General features: G+C 40.1%; 1 protein-coding gene across 1 annotated transcript; it reads left to right on the forward strand.

Annotated features, from left to right (window-relative positions):
• Positions 1 to 239: 239 nt before the first annotated feature.
• Positions 240 to 15,661, forward strand: LOC124232335 (phosphatidylinositol 3,4,5-trisphosphate 3-phosphatase TPTE2-like; the record flags this gene model as incomplete). The annotated part of the gene is made up of 6 exons (XM_046649289.1): positions 240 to 320; positions 3,928 to 4,033; positions 8,860 to 8,951; positions 11,668 to 11,763; positions 13,749 to 13,816; positions 15,395 to 15,661. Coding segments are annotated over 6 exons (555 nt in total), but the record flags the coding sequence as incomplete, so codon positions are not given.
• Between the last annotated feature and the right edge of the window lie 684 nt (positions 15,662 to 16,345).

Consider the following 16,345-nt stretch of genomic DNA (forward strand, 5'->3'; position numbering starts at 1 on the left):
AGGTAGGAAGAAGGACCAGATGATCTCTAAGGTCTTTCCAACTCTGAAACTCCATGTCTTTATCAACCTTTGGATGAGAGCAGACCTTCATGTTGCCTTCTTAGTTTTGTTATATTGGATAGCCTCTGCCCAAAGACCACTGATTTAAGGAAATAATGTGCCTTGGAAACTTTAAGAATACCTTATATAGGAAAGGAAAGTGAAAATGAGCCATGATTGGATTGTCCCCTTTTCTATAGGAGAGCCTTTATTATTTTGGAGAACGACGAACAGATAAAACCAGCAGCTCTAAATTTCAGGGAGTAGAAACTCCTTCCCAGGTAAGTTTCTTTTTAAAAAAAGGTGGGTTCTTTGGGGAATTTGGTTAAGATTGGTGCCTATTACTTAGTTTCATTTAGACTTTTCTCCTTTGGTGATCAGGTAGCAGCACTTGGGTGCCCCGTGACAGGCCTGGATCCTTCCCAGGGCCCGAGAGCCATGCCTATGGCATGCCTGTGCTTTGCAAGCACTGAGTTCTCCCCAGAGCATCCTGCTTTCCATTTTATATTGGTTATTGTTTACAGAATTCAGGAGTTGATTCCCCTCCCAAAGTAGGAAGGTCCAATTCTAAGGTTCCAGACCTCTGAAAATATCTAAAGACATCAGCCTTTTATTTCCCTGCAGAAAGGAACTGAGTCTTTCACAAACCCCTACTGGGACAATTCAGCCCTTGCAGAACATCACAAGTGTGTATGTGCACACATGTGTGTGTGTGAGAGAGAGAGAGAGAGAAAGAGAGATGGGGAGGCTGTGTTTTTAAAGAGAGAGAAAAGAGGAAATTAACATTTTTCAAAAACCTATTATATACCGGACACTATTGTACTTTTACATATATTAGCTCATTTAATATTCAGACAACCCATGTGAAATATATGCTATTACCCTATTTTTTCCTTTTGAAAACATTTTATTGTGGACTTTTTCAAATATAAGAAGTCAAGACAGGGCCGGCCTATGGCCAAGTGATTAAAGTTCCACACATTCTGTTTCTGCAGCCCAGGGTTTGCAGGTTCAGGTCCCAGGTGCAGACCTACTCCATTCATCAGCCATGCTTTGGAGGCATCCCACATACAAAGTAGAGGGTGATTGGCACAGATGTTAGCTCAGGGACAATCTTCCTCAAGCAAAAAAAAAGAGCAAGATTGGCAATGGATGTTAGCTCAGGGTGAAACTTACTCACACACACACAAAAAGTCAAGACAATCATATAATAAATTCCTTACAGTCACCTCACCACTTCAACAATCATTTCATCATGTAGCCAACCATGTTTCATCCATTCTCTCCCCATTCTCCTCGCACGCGTGCACACACACACACTCACTCTCCATCCTTTCTCTATACCTGGATTATTTTGAAGGAAATCCCAGACATCAGATCATTTTATCCCACAAACATTTTAGTGTGGCATCTAACATAAAGACTCTTTAAAAAACCCTTAAAACCATTTATCATATCTAAGAATATTATACCTTAATAATATCTTAATAATTTCAAATGTCTACTCCATGTTTAAATTTCCACAATTATCTTTAAATGTTTTTTTAAATTTAGTTTGTTTCAATCAGGGTCTAAACAAGGGCCACACATTTCATTTGGTTTCTTTGTCTGTTAAGTCTCTTTTAGTTTATAGGTTTTCCATCTCTCTTCTTTATTCCTTGTACTTTGTTTATTGAAGGAACTTGGACATTTATCCTATAGAGTTTACAACATACTAGACTTTGTTGAACCAGGCTAAGTGCTTTGTATTCATTATCTCCTTTAATACTCTCAATAACTCCATGAGAGGGCACCATTGTGATTCCCATTTTACAGATTAGAACATTGAAGTTCAGCGAAATTTTTTTGAACCGAGAACTCAAGTCTAGATCTGTCAGACTCTGAAGCCCATTATTTCCCATCCTCTGCACAGCATCTCAGCTGTTTTTGCCTTTTCTATATTGCCTCTCAAACCGAAGTGAGAGTTGGTTGGCAATTGTTAAGTAGATGTGCATGCGGCTGTGAAAGAAAGTTTTCTTTGAATGAAGTGATGGGAGCTGAATAGATAACCTTGGCCTTGTTAGCTGGCTCTGGAAATTTAGTAACTGCTCGCTCTAGAAATTTAGTTTGGGGCAAAAGAACTCAGCCTTATCCACTGATACTTTTCTGCCACACCCAAGAAAAAAAAAAGATAGTAATAAGCTATAGGCTAAAAGTAATACTTGAACTTACTGAAGCCCGGCTCTAATCATGACATTTCCATGCTCAAAATCCATAATGGCTCCCCTCTGCCAAGGGCAACAAATATAAACATTTTAATCTGGCATCAAGATCTTATTTTTCCAACCATTTCTTCCATAATGTACATTCACATGTCCTACGCTCTAACACATTTGGACCATTTGCTGTTTCTCAGCCTGGTACCACTTTATACCCACATGCTGTTGCTCATGTGGACCCTTTTTCCTGGAGTCCTTTTCTCTTCCCAGCCTGATGTAGTCTCTTGCTTTTTCAGTTTTTATATCCCTTTGTGTTTCTTTTAGGGACTAAGTGACTTTATATTATTCTCTAGCTATTTGAAGTGGTGACTTCTCTGCCCCTTTTGCAGACAAGGCCCATGTCTTACCCATCTTCCCAACCTTGGCATCCCAAAGCACCTCTTATAGTATCTCCTTTGTTTGTAGTGAATGCTTACTAAATAGATGCTTGTCTTATTAACTTCTGTTACAAACCCTGTTGTTTTAGGCTGAAGGAGAAGGAAGAGTGAGAGTAAGAGCAGCTTTAGGGCCATGATGGGTTACATCCTTTAATGAAAGATCAAGAATCTAGTGGCAGAAGCCAAGGGGACGCTAGATGTAACTCCTTCAAGGACTCTCGCTGTACAGATTCCCTTCCCCATTTCTTCTGTAGTCATGCACAGTTTCTCTAGCTTTGGTCCAGAACTGGCACTCCCTAGGCTACAACTGAATCTTTTCTGATTCACTGGGAGAGCAATACAAGGACCCGGCCCCAGGTTTCTGAGCTGTGTTGGCAAAGCCCCAGGACAGAGTTCCCTCCATGTGGGGAGGTAATTCTCAGATACCATCAAATTCTGACCCTGCATTGTGGGCCATTCTACAGACTACATTTCATCCACCTCTGAGTTAAGAAATTGCAAGAGCGCTTCCCTTGACTGGCCCTTTCCAATGCAAAGTATGGCAGTTAATTTAACACTTCTCATTGGGTGCAGAAGAGTCCGTGAACTTTTAAGTCCAGTTGATTCAGTACCTGAACTCTTCAGCTTCTTGAAGAAAGATTCAAGGAGAGAGCCCTTGTGAGCAGCCTGCCACAGGAGAAGAACTAGACTAAAAAGGACAGGGCTTCCTTGAAAATAGAATTGGGGAAATGCAAAGTGAAGGAACGAGAGAAGAATATGTATCTACCACTGGCCTAGAGAAGTCTTCCTCTTGAGTTTTCACATCTGCAGTTCTCTCATGCCTAGGAGGCGACTCTCCACCAAACCACAAGCCTTCCTTTAACTCCGTCACAGTCAAGCTTCTACCCTTGGATCGACCTTTTTCACAGTTGCAGTTAGCTGCATCTCACTGTAATGTTGTTGAAACTGCTTTGTTGGTTCTGGTTGGTCAACCTCTCAGTCATAGCAGCCTATAAGCAACACCTGGCTCCTTTCTTGTTCCTTCCCCACAGCACTTAGTTCAGTATCTTTTTTTAAGGTAGATATTCAGTCGTGAGGCAACATATATAAAAACGCCTATAATGGCATGTATGTAGATTCATATAATGTCATCCAATAAATGTTTCCTTAATTAATTACTCTCCTTAACAAGTTCTATGTATAGAAAAAAAATCAGGAATGCTGACTTTAGACTTTTCATCTCCACTTAAACTGAGGCTTCTGTTGTTTTGCAGAATAGGTATGTTGGATACTTTGCAGCTGTGAAAAATATCTACAATATGAATCTTCCTCCAAGAAGGATACTTATGATAAAAAAAATTATTGTTCATTCAATTCATGGTAAGTGCTTTAGTATAATTGGAAAATTGGGCAGGAAGGCCAGTGTTCTTACTATTCGAGAGAGTTTCCCTTACGGTTATATAAAACAGACAATCCCAACTCACAGTTGTCTTTTTATGTATCCTCACATATGAACCCCTCCCCCTGGAATTTCCTATTGGCCTAGCAGTGCTGTGGTCATATTAGCAACCCTTAGACATCTTCTCCGTTCCTCTCCCATCACCACTTGGGGGGGTCCATCCCCTTCCCTTTTCTCTTGTTCTTATTGCTGCTCTGGTCTCAGCCCAGGTGGACTTTTCAGAGTGGAACCTCTGATGCAGAAGAGAGGAAGGGCCTGTGAGCCCTGGAGACCACTTCTCTCTCATACCCACCTCTAGTTCAGGGATGGTCTTGGCAGCAGCATCTCTACCATTTTCTCACCTACTCCTTTCAGAGACCCTTTGTTTTCTCACCACCCTGGTCTCTCCTTTTGCCCTCCCTCCTCCACCTGTAGCCCCCTCACTCTCAGCAGCTCCATCAAGATGTCTTAAATGCCCAAACAGCAAATGAATTTTGTTGCCACAAATTCTTTTTACAAATAACTACCGAATACCTGCTTTGGGCCAGCCCCATGCTAGTGTTTCTCTGCCCTTAAGGAGTCGCTGGGTGGTTAGCAGAGGGGCGGAATGAGTACGAAGATAAAGAGCTGACCACAGTGTTGGGAGCACACAGAGTCTGGGCCCCACCCAGCCTGGGGGTCAGGGAAAGCTTCTTGAGGGGACAGTGCTTAGATCTTCCCTACCTGAATCCACATGAGCCTGGAAAGGGTTGAGAGAAACCTGGGCTGTATGGGGTGTCTTTCAACACCCCAACTGTTACTGATTATTACCAGGAGTAAAAATCCTTATAAGCTTCAAAAGAATTGATGTTTGCCTGCTTCAAGAATGATGGAGAGAGACTGGGATCCACCAGCGCCCAGGGAGGCAGGAAAATTGGTCAGATCGTCCATCTCTGGAACTTGAGAAAGAAAAGAAAGGAAGGAAGGGAGAGGAACTGGCCTCAAGTCCCATGTCTCTATTTCTCCATCACTCACCTCTCTTTCCTGCACAGCTCACCTCCAGGAGGTGGGAAGGCAGGGATGTCTCAGCAGAAAGGGGATAGGGCCTCACTCTCACTGCCAGAGGTGCAGCAGGGGGTGAGGCTTCTGATCCCTAAAGCAACAGCCAGATTGTAGACCATGAGGAGGTGCTGAGTGCTGGACCTCTCATGGGTGGAATGGTGCCAGAGCATTGGTATCCACCCAGACAGCCTAGTGTTTTCAGCCTTCTGAAGAGTCACACAAAGTAAGATCTAGATATTTATTTTTTTTAACATTTCATCCAATCATTTACAGATAAAAGAATCTTTAAATAAATATATATAAACTACATAGTTGAAAAGATAGATTACAGTTGTTAAAATATAAAATGCTTTTTTCAAATTATTTACATACCTCCTCCACGCACACACACCCACCCATATCACCATCACCAAGAGGTGGTGGTGAGGAATTTTGGTGGATTACCACAAACAGATTATGTAGGTTTCTGGCTTCTGAAACCAACTTCAACCTAGTAGCATTGTTTCTGTGGGAAATTTTGGTCTAGATTTTCAAGCAAGCATCATGCAGGCAAAGCCTAGAAACATAGCCTGTTCTAGCAGGAGGCTGCCCAGTAGAGGTCAGAAGCGCTTTGCTCCCCTTCCTTCCCACACTCAGTGGGGCCCTGCACACTAGACTGCAAGGCTGCTTTATTCCACAGAGTGAGAGGCAACACAGTTGGCTGTTGGAGCAGTTTCTTCCTCTAAGAAATTTAAACCCAACTATAGACCAACTGGATGGTGTGAGAGCCTGTATGGTACCTGAGTGCACACTCTGCCTCAGTTTCCTCTTTGTTAACAATGGGAATAACAGTATCTATACAAACTTCTGTGAGTATTAAACTATTCAAAACAGGCAAACAGGCATTTAGTCTAATGGAGTTTTTTTTAAAGATCGGCACCTGAGCTGTTGCCAATCTTTTTTTTTTTTTTCTGCTTTATCTTCCCCAATCCCCCCGGTAGACAGCTATATATCTTCGTTGCACATCCTTCTAGTTGTGGCATGTGGGACGCCGCCTCAACGTGGCCTGACGAGCAGTGCCATGTCCACACCCAGGATCTGAACCAGCGAAACCCTGGGCCGCGGCAGCGGAGCGCGCGGACTGAACTGCCCAGCCACGGGGCGGCCTCCTAGTTTAATGGAGTTTTAATGCATTTCTCTAATATGAACAATGAGAATAAGATTAGTTTCTCAAAATCCTAAGCTTAGAAATGTTTTTAATAAGTTCTAGAATTTCATATGTTGTTCCAGTCTGATATTGTATCCTAAGACTGTGACTTCTCTCTTAATATTTTGAATTTTATTTAAACTCTGTGGAGACATTTAGTAAAACCATAAGGTGCAGATGTGGTGAACAGAGGAACTAACCCAAATTTTTAAGTACTGCAGGTGAAAAATGGAGAATTTCATGCATTTGGTTTCCTAATCTCGGGCTAACATAAAATAGAGGATTTTAAAAGTCCAATTTGAGATTCCTCACGAAGACTTCCAGATAGAAAGTTGTGACCTTAGCAGCTGTTCAGTACAATGTGGGTCTAGGCTTGTGGGGCCAACTTAAGAAGGCCTCTATGGGAAGTTAAAATTCTTGCTGCACCATGTAAATCATCAGGCCAAACCTAATGACACCAGCCTTCTTTTGGAATAATAATCTTCCTTTCAGATTGTTTTGATCACAACAGAAAGGGGATGGGAGACTGTCAGGAAAAAGTGTGGAAGACTTTGAAACAGGCAGTATCTTGTCTAGGGTGCCCTTCCGTGGTTCCCTCCACCTCTCATGGTCTTTAAGCTATTCTACAACTCTGTAAGTTGTAGAAAACTGATAATAATGCAAATAATTTTTGTACATAGAAATGCAAATTAGTTGTGTTCAGTGAAAAGTGATTGATTGTTGACAGTTTTATATCTGTAAATTCATCATTCCTTATTTGCCTATAAATGTGCAGTACTTTGAACCAGCTGTAACATTTTACTGGTTCCTTATTAATTAAGGAGTTAAATAAAATTTTTAATGTGTGTTAAAAAAATGCAAGGTACAGGACAGTACTATGGTATGCAACAATTTCTGTAAGACAAAAGGGGGCAGTAATGTGGATTCATATTTGTGTGTGTGTACACATATAAAATTCTCTGGGAGAATATATATTCATATTTGATTATGTATGCATGAAAAGCAAGAAACTAATAGTAGTGATTATCTATTTGGGGCTGGAGAACTAAACGGGAAGATGGGTGAGACAGAGACTTTTCACTTCATCTGTTTTACCTTTTATTTTTAAGTCATGTAAGTATACTTCAATTATTTAAAAAATTTTAAAGGTGTGAGAATTAATTTAAGCTTATAAATCAATGCCCTTTTCTTGTCATGTGATAAGCATTTGACTTAGTTTAGTTCTACATTTTACTGATCTCTGGTAGACATCAGTAGGAAGAAGATTTGCAACTGGAATAGGACAGAGGGAGCTGAGGCAAAGAAACCATGATTCCTAATGACAAATCAATAATACAGTATTTGGGGCTGGCCCCGTGGCCGAGTGGTTAACTTCGCATGCTCCGCTGCAGGCGGCCCAGGGTTTCGTTGGTCTGAATCCTGGGCATGGACATGGCACTGCTCATCAAACCACGCTGAGGCGGCGTCCCACATGCCACAACTAGAAGGACCCACAACAAAGAATATACAACTATGTACCGGGGGGCTTTGGGGAGAAAAAGGAAAAAAATAAAATCTTAACAAAAAAAAAGGCTATAAAAAAAACATAAAAAAAATAATACGGTATTAGAGAAAGCAACACAAACATAATATAAGATGAACAATCAAGAATGATTAGTATATGGGGGGCCTGGTGGCGCAGCAGTGAAGTGCACATGTTCCGCTTCTTAGCGGCCCAGGGTTCGCCGGTTCGGATCCTGGGTGCGGACATGGCACCGCTTGGCACGCCATGCTGTGGTAGGCGTCCCACATATAAAGTAGAGGAAGATGGGCATGCATGTTAGCTCAGGACCAGCGTTCCTCAGCAAAAAAGAGGAGGACTGGCAGTAGTTAGCTCAGGGCTAATCTTCCTTGGGAAAAAAAAAAAAGAATGATTAGTATATGACTTTATTTGAATATTTGTTTTAGTTTTGTACCTTTAGTTCCATGCATATTTAAGTGAAATATGCAGGGTTGAAAGGAAAACAATAAAAATTAATTGGAGGCTTGAGAAACCAGCCCTTTGAGGAAATGCTAAGGGAAGTGGGCCATTGGAATTGAAAAAGGAGCAAGAAACCATCTGTCTGTAAATACATCCTGAGCACCGTAGAAATGTTTGGATACAGCTATTCGATATTTTCAGAGACTGCGCTAGGAACTGGACTTAAATTTGTTAAGAAACATCATGATTAGAAGTCTGAAGAAAGAAACACATTAATAAGGAAGGTTGCAAGTCACCTTTTCTATTTTTTTTTCTTAGAAAGATGAAAAGATGAGATTCTAAGTCTTAGAAGCTGACCTATATGACTTTTTATTTTTCTCCAGCCTTATAATGTCTGCTTTAGGAGACAGATTTGGGCTTAAAGCCTTGTCCTTCAAAGACAAAATCTATGCATGTCCCAAATGTTTCTATATTGACACGTTGTTAGCTGGGATAATCTTTTCTCGTTTTAATCCATAATTTTAATTGGGGAGACATTTTGATCTTTGCTCTAACCAGCCTAACTTTTTAATTTCATTCAGGTGTTGGAAATGGAAATGGACGTGATCTGAAAGTACAAATAATAATGTGTAAAAGGATTGTCTTTGTCTGTGCTGCTTCCAAGAACTGTAGGGTAAGAGAAAGCACGTGAACTGAAAATTCTGGTATTTGTCTCAATCTCAATGTCAAATCAGCATCTTGACCTCCCCAGACCAGTGCTCACCACAAAGAGAGGCCAAGTTGCTTTCTGGTTACCATGCGACTGAGTGTCCCTAGTCAGAGCTAAATTAAACTCACTGTTCAAACTAGTTTTTTCAGGGCATTTTCCAGAATATATTTTCAGTTCAGAGTGTTGCATTGTCTTTCATTTTTCCATAAATGTCAAGCAGTTTCCCAGGAATCTACCAGAGTATTTTTTCTTTTTAAAGGAATCCCTTTGGTTTTTTTTTTTTTTTAAGATTCGCACCTGAGTTAATATCTGTTGCCAATCTTATTTGTTTTTTCTTCTTCTTCTCCCCAAAGGCCTCTCCCCCACCCCCTGCCAGTACGTAGGTGTATATTCTAGTTGTAGATTCTTCTGGTTGTGCTTTGTGGGATGCTGCCTCATGGTCCTTTTATTGGATGGCACTGATTGTGAAATTTTAGTGTGCATGAAAATCACCTAGGAGCTTGTAAGATGCAGATTCCTAGGTTGCACCCCAAAAGTATAATTCAGGAAATTTGGAATGGGGCCCAGGAATCTCTAGACTTAGTGATGTCCCAAGTCATTCTAACTCAGATGTCCCATGGAACTGCTCTGTGAGAAACAATGCAAGAGGAATCTCTTTACCCAAAGCAATGGGAGCTGGTAGTCAATGTTTTCTTACATGTTGGAGAAATGCCTAAGACTATGGACCTTTTCTGAAGCAATAAGCAAGCTTCCTTAATGGGTCTAAGAAAAATTAACTTTTAAAATTCTCAGGCTTTTGTCTCTAGTTCTACTATTACCTCTCCAACAGCACTCCTTTCCCTTCTTTTTGTGCCCCCCTCCCAACTGAGGGCACTCACCGAGGCCTGATCCTTGGCTTTCTGCTCTTCTCTCCACACATACTCTATTATTGGTTCTGTTCATCCATCCCCCTGGCTTAAACTATAATTTTTTTCTTTCATTCACTCAATATATTTATGAGCACCCACTGTGTGATAGATACTGGAGCTACAACATGGACAGTCTCTGCCCTAACAATTCAAACACATTTGTCAATCCGTATTTATCAAATGAGCTTTTCCTCTGCTTCTGCAAATGACACCAGCATTCTCTCGCTCAGGCCTTCAAATTTGGTATTATCTTTGGTTCTCTCTTTGCCTTGGCCCCCTATATTCAGTTAGTCACCAATTCCCGCTGATTATACCTTTGAAATCTCTCTTCACTCTCTCCCTTCCTTTCTGTTCCCATTGCTACCACCTAGTCTAGGACCTCATTTGCTCACGCCTAGATTTCTACAATCATCTCCTTACCTTTTCTTTCTCCTTATAATGCAGTATATAGGATCCTGCAATATGCATCCTGAAATACTGCTCTCATTGTGAAAAGCTTATAGGTAGAGCAGAAGACAAACTGCGTGCCCATGGTCAAAGCCAGTTACTATATTTGGCTCAGTATTCTTATCTGTAAAATAAAGATTACATCTCAAGTGTTGTGAGGATTAAATTACATAATATAGTTGAAGTTGCTTTGTGAGCTATTAATCACTAAATAAATGTTATATGTGATAATTATCAGGCCACTTTGTCACAAAGGAAATGCCCCACCATATTCTTCAACAACTTCCTTCTTATTTCCCTGGCTCTTCAACTCTCAAGATACAGCCCTATCATACCTGAGCTTATTTCCATCATAACTTGACCTGCAGTCTCCACTCCAAGTAGACTGGGTCCCCTTTGGCCTTTGGAACACAATAATGTCTGATTCATGTTTTTGTTGGTCTTTCCTCCCCCTTCCCCTTTCTGGCCCCATCCCCCACCCCCAGCTGCCTCCTGCCTGAACTGGATTATCTTTTCAATGCTCTTCTTCATTTATACAAGTCCTTCCATGCCCAACTCAATTTCTACCCCCTTAGTGAAGCTTTCTCATTCTATACCTCTGGTTAACCTCCCCTGAAGCACACAACAGCACACTCAGTCTTCATCATACAACTTGACACGTCATTATATGCCATGCTACTATTGTTCCTTATGTGTATAGCTCCCTGAAGCGTCAACTGAGTCTGCACCTTCTTCTGTATTTTTCACAAGGTCTAGTATAGACCTTTCTCACTGTGGTGCCACTATCATACAAGGATGAAGCAATAACAGAAATATTCAGTATAGCTTCAAAGTTGCTCATTCCAGAAACTTGACATATCTTTGGCCACTCCATCCAGCAGTCTGCTAGGAACAAGGCCTATGATCCCATCAGCAATCACAACATTTTGGATAGAACGTGACCAATTATGCATTGCTTTTTGAATGTGAATATCAACTTTAAAATTGAGCTTCTTAGCATGTTCCTAATATATGAAAATTGAGTGACACACATTCAACAGTAAAGTTTACTGGGTAAACCTCTAATAGAAAATTGAATACTTGCTTTTCAACAGTGCCCCACCATAACCCTCAGATATGTTGGCCTTTCAAAAATGTAAACAACAGTATTGCAACTTTATAGAAATAATGATTAACGTGTAGATATACATGTGATTGGGCTATGAGACCAAGAGTACTCAATAAATATAGGAAGCCTCAATAAGTGAACGTGAACTTCACTGTTCTACTCATTATCTCATTATTAGCTAGGTTTATAGTTCTGAACTCCATGTATTCATTCACAGATACATCATGATGTGGAAACAGACAGAGTGATAATTACTCCAGTTAACTGTCCACCTCTGTATGACGACGTGAAAGTGCAATTTTTCTCTTCCTCCATGAGTAATCAAGAAACAACCTATGCCATTATTCTTGTCTGGTCTTTGATTCTGGTTTGGGATTTCCTTTGCTACAATTCCCAACAAGGGAGATGATAGGAGATGTCAATCCCTAGCCAGGGAGAGGGAGAAAAGAAAAGCAACAAGTCAGATCTATAATTTTTTTTTAAAAGAAAAGCATATGTAATTTTAAAATTCTCTTGCTCATTTGTTTTTTCTAAATTCTATACAATTTGCATGGATTAACTTTCAAATAAGAAAAAAATACAAAAACCAAGATGTTAAAACAACAAAGGTATGTTTTACTCTATAGCAGTGATCACATTTTTGTTTTGTATCTTTAAAATACATCGCTCCCCAAGGGGATGCACTATAATTAGTGTTCAGGTGGTGAACATGATGTAATGTATACAGAATTTGAAATATGATGTACATCCGAAAAAAATAAAAATTAAAAAAATTAAAAAATAACACTAGCTTGTGCCAAACTAAAAAAAAAAAAAATTCATCACTCCCCATAATTTACAAAATACTTTAAAGTGAGGGAGATTTTATTTTCCTCTGAATTGATTTATAATACATTGTAAATGGTAGTTTTAATCTAATATTTACTTTATGAAAAACTGAACGTCTGCCATTGTCATTACTCTGAATATCACGTATATAGTTTATATTGATAGTCATAAAATGTGTGAGTAGGGCCAGCCTGGTGGTGCAGCAGTTAAGTTCGCACGTTCTGCTTCGGCGGCCCGGTGTTCACCTTCGGATTCCGGGTGCAGACATGGCACCGCTCAGCAAGCCCTGCTGTGGCAGCCGTCCCACATATAAAGTAGAGGAAGATGGGCACGGATGTTAGCTCAGGGCCAGTTCCTCAGCAAAAAGAGGAGGATTGGCAGTAGATGTTAGCTCAGAGCTAATCTTCCTCAAAAAAAAAATGTGTATTATTCTGTATATAACAAATTTCTAAGCCTCAGTAGTTTCATCTTCCTATTAAATCACTAAAGAGAACTGCCAATAAGTAAATATGCTGATCAATTTAAAACTTATTTCCTGTGCCTTCCTTCAGCTGCTGCTTGCTCCCTGTTGGGAGAGAATCTGTTAAGTACTGAAATGGTAAATATGTTGAAGCAGGTGACCTGGATTGTTCCCACAGTGGATGGTTACCCCTTGAATAATGGACCAGTTTGAATTCTCTATCAGTGGTCTCTACACCAAGCAGAAGCACTGGTGTAACGGCATTGACCCAGGGGACATTAGTAATACCTGGCCTTTGTGATTTTCCAGGGCCATGAGATGAAAGCACTTTCAAAAAATTTAGGTATTTTTATCATCATCAATAATGACGGTTAATTATCCAATGCAGCTGCTCCTTGTAGAAATGGACAATATATTTGGGCATAAATAATCATAGATCCTTAGTAGATTCTGTTTAGCACTATCTAAACCAGACTAAAAGACCACTGTCTACATTTATAAATACCTATCACAGAAAAAATAGATTTCCTTGAAATTTTTGGTAGAAACAGCAAAAGAACAGCAGTCTCGGGCCGGCCCAGTGGCACAGCAGTTAAGTTCGTACATTCCGCTTGGACGGCCCAGGGTTCACCGGTTCGGATCCCGGGTGCGGACATGGCACCGCTTGACAAGCCATGCTGTGGTAGGGGTCCCGCATATAAAGTAGAGGAAGATGGGCACAGATGTTAGCTCAGGGCCAGTCTTCCTCAGCAAAAAGAGGAGGATTGGTGGCGGATGTTAGCTCAGGGCTGATCTTCCTCAAAAAAAAAAAAAAAGAGCCGTCTCTTAAAGCCTTCTCCTTTGTGTGTTAAGTGTAATGTTAAAGACTGTAAGTGCTGCATATTTAATGGCTACAATTGTTTGATAAACATGAATAAAGGAAGGAATTTTAATCACTTTGGAATGATTAGTTCTTGGTATCAATTTTACTATGAAAAATAACCTTTTATTTTTAAACCATGTCTTTTTAGAATATTCCTAAGTACTATGACAAATGCCCGTTTTTCTTCTGGTTTAATACATCATTCATGAAAAACAGGTATGGCTATGATATAATCCAGTAGAAATGGCTTCATCTTCAATGTATGTGTAAGGTGAAATGGCAAGTCTTTTGCTGATTACCATAAGCTCAATTTATAGAAACCAAAAAGTCCTCTAGTCACCACTCTTCATTGCCTTACTCATCTTAATCTGAGTATTTAAAAAATATGGTTATTCTTGAGACCCCCTGTTGCATCATCCTCAAGGTCTATACCATAGGACTGCATTATAAGTTAAAATGTATTATAATCAGATCTCGGGTGTGGTGGTAAATCCCTCCCATGGAAGTTTAATATGAGTCTGCTCAGTACCTCGAATATGGCAGGTCCTCAGTATGTGTTGATTTACTGATGACCGGCCACCACCAAATTCTCTTCCAAAAGAAGGCATCACCTAGCAAGGCTTCAGCTAGTTTAAAAGCTGATTGACTCATTTATATCAATGGCAGAAGTTATAAGACACAATAAGTACCATAAAGACAGCTAAAAAAAATCATTAATAGTCTCCCATTTAAAATGATTTTCTAATAACTAAATTGGGAAAGCTTTTTTAAAAATTAATTGATTTGAAGATTATTATTCCAAAGAATCTTCTACCATATCTGGAAACTCATTCCTGAGTCTATAAGTTCTTCACTTTAAGGAGTATGTTTTGTGGTGCTGAAAATTTCAGATCATTGGTATCACCATACCATGAAATACAAAAGGAAAGTAATATTCAAAACATTGTGCAGGTGAGTTTTGAAGAAGTGGTTGTGACTGTACGTGGCATGAATTGATAGTTCTCACTACATGCAAGCCTAGCCTTTCCTTCAACCCTGAACTACATCTAATCACACAAGTCCAGTGAGGCAACACTGAACTGAACATCCAGCCTACACACTTACAACGACACACATTTAATGGGTTCTGATAGACTGAACTTTGGATTTAATGGAAAATTTCTAGCAATTTTTTCCCTAGATGTTTGCAAACAATAAACTTTGATTCCTAACAGGAACAAAGTCCCTCATATAGACATCTGGGCAGAACGTCACTTGATGCTACTCCTGAAAAGTGGTTCTTGCTAAGAACAGTTTTTTCCTTTAAAACACCATAATCATATAGGAGAGGCAACAAATTAGATGACTTTTCTCCTCACTTATGTGTTTCTAAAGATTTGACATTTAAATTTCCATACTACCTAGTAAAGCTGTTTTTATTAGTTACAAGATTCTTAATCAGCTGAAAATGCCAGCTTCATCATTTAAAAGACACTCAGTATTTTATTACTGGGTTTTAATACACATCGAGTCTCTCTGGCTGATTTGTCACATATAGAAACTTATTTTATTAAACCCAGATGTCATTAACTCCATTACAGGCAATGTTAAAAGAATCGACGACATGTTGTTACTGCTGTGTTACTGAGGATTAAGATACTTTGCGTCTCCCTAGAGAAGGTGGGAGGACGGGCTCTGAGAAGGGGCTGAGCCTAACCGTGGCCAGGTCTCTTCTAAAGCTCTAACAAGTGGGCCCGGCTGCATGGCTTTCCTCTTAGCCCAAAATTAAACGTAATGATTTTTTTTCTATTCTAGGCTTTATCTTTCAAGAAGTGAACTGGATAATCCCCATAAACAGAAGACATGGAAAATTTACGGTCCAAAGTTTGCAGTCGAGATATATTTTAAAGCCAGAACTAACGTCTGACTGAGCACAGTGTCCTTTCCAGGATAGAATCACGTCTTTTCAATCCCTACTGCACGTTGACATCTTAAAAACCTGTCTCTTTGACAGTATACTTTTATTTACATATATGTACGTGTGTTAAGAAATCTATTAAAAATATAAAAGGTAAAATGTCAGTGGCAGTTTTTTTTCTTCTTTGAAGGAATATACTTCACACATAGTTTTCATCTGTATTGAGATAAATTTGGAACACAGTACACAGGAACACTCGCCAGCCCTGGGGGTTAGTGGTTAAGATTCAGCGTGCTCACCACTGCGGCCTGGGTTCGTTTCCTGGTCAGGGAACCACACCACCCCATCTGTCGGTTGTCATACTGTGGCAGCTGCATGTTGCTGTGATGCTGAAAGCTGTGCCACCAGTTTTTCAAATACCAGCAGGGTCACCCATGGAGGACAGGTTTCAGCAGAGACTCCAGACTAAGACAGACTAGAAAGAAGGGCCTGGCCACCCACTTCCAAAAAAATGGGCCATGAAAACCCTGTGAAGAGCAGCGGAGAATTGTCTGATAGAGCGCTGGAAGGCGAGAGGATGGTACAAAAAGACCGGGCAGGGTTCTGCTCTGCTGTCCACAGGGTCGCTGGGAGTCGGAATTGACTCAACAGCACTAACAGGAACATTAAAAGTTACCACTTTTAAGAACTTTGAAATAAAACTTTCATATCAAAATAATCGGGATATTTTAAAAATGTGATTCTCCCCAATACTGTGGGGTTATTTCATTTACTTATATATTTTTGAACAAGTATGTATTCCCTGCTTTCACATTTGTAATTTCAGGTTTATTAGAAAGGCAATCCCT

The sequence above is a fragment of the Equus quagga genome, unplaced genomic scaffold, assembly GCF_021613505.1.
Source record: "Equus quagga isolate Etosha38 unplaced genomic scaffold, UCLA_HA_Equagga_1.0 HiC_scaffold_4748_RagTag, whole genome shotgun sequence".
NCBI classification, from domain to species: Eukaryota; Metazoa; Chordata; class Mammalia; order Perissodactyla; family Equidae; genus Equus; species Equus quagga.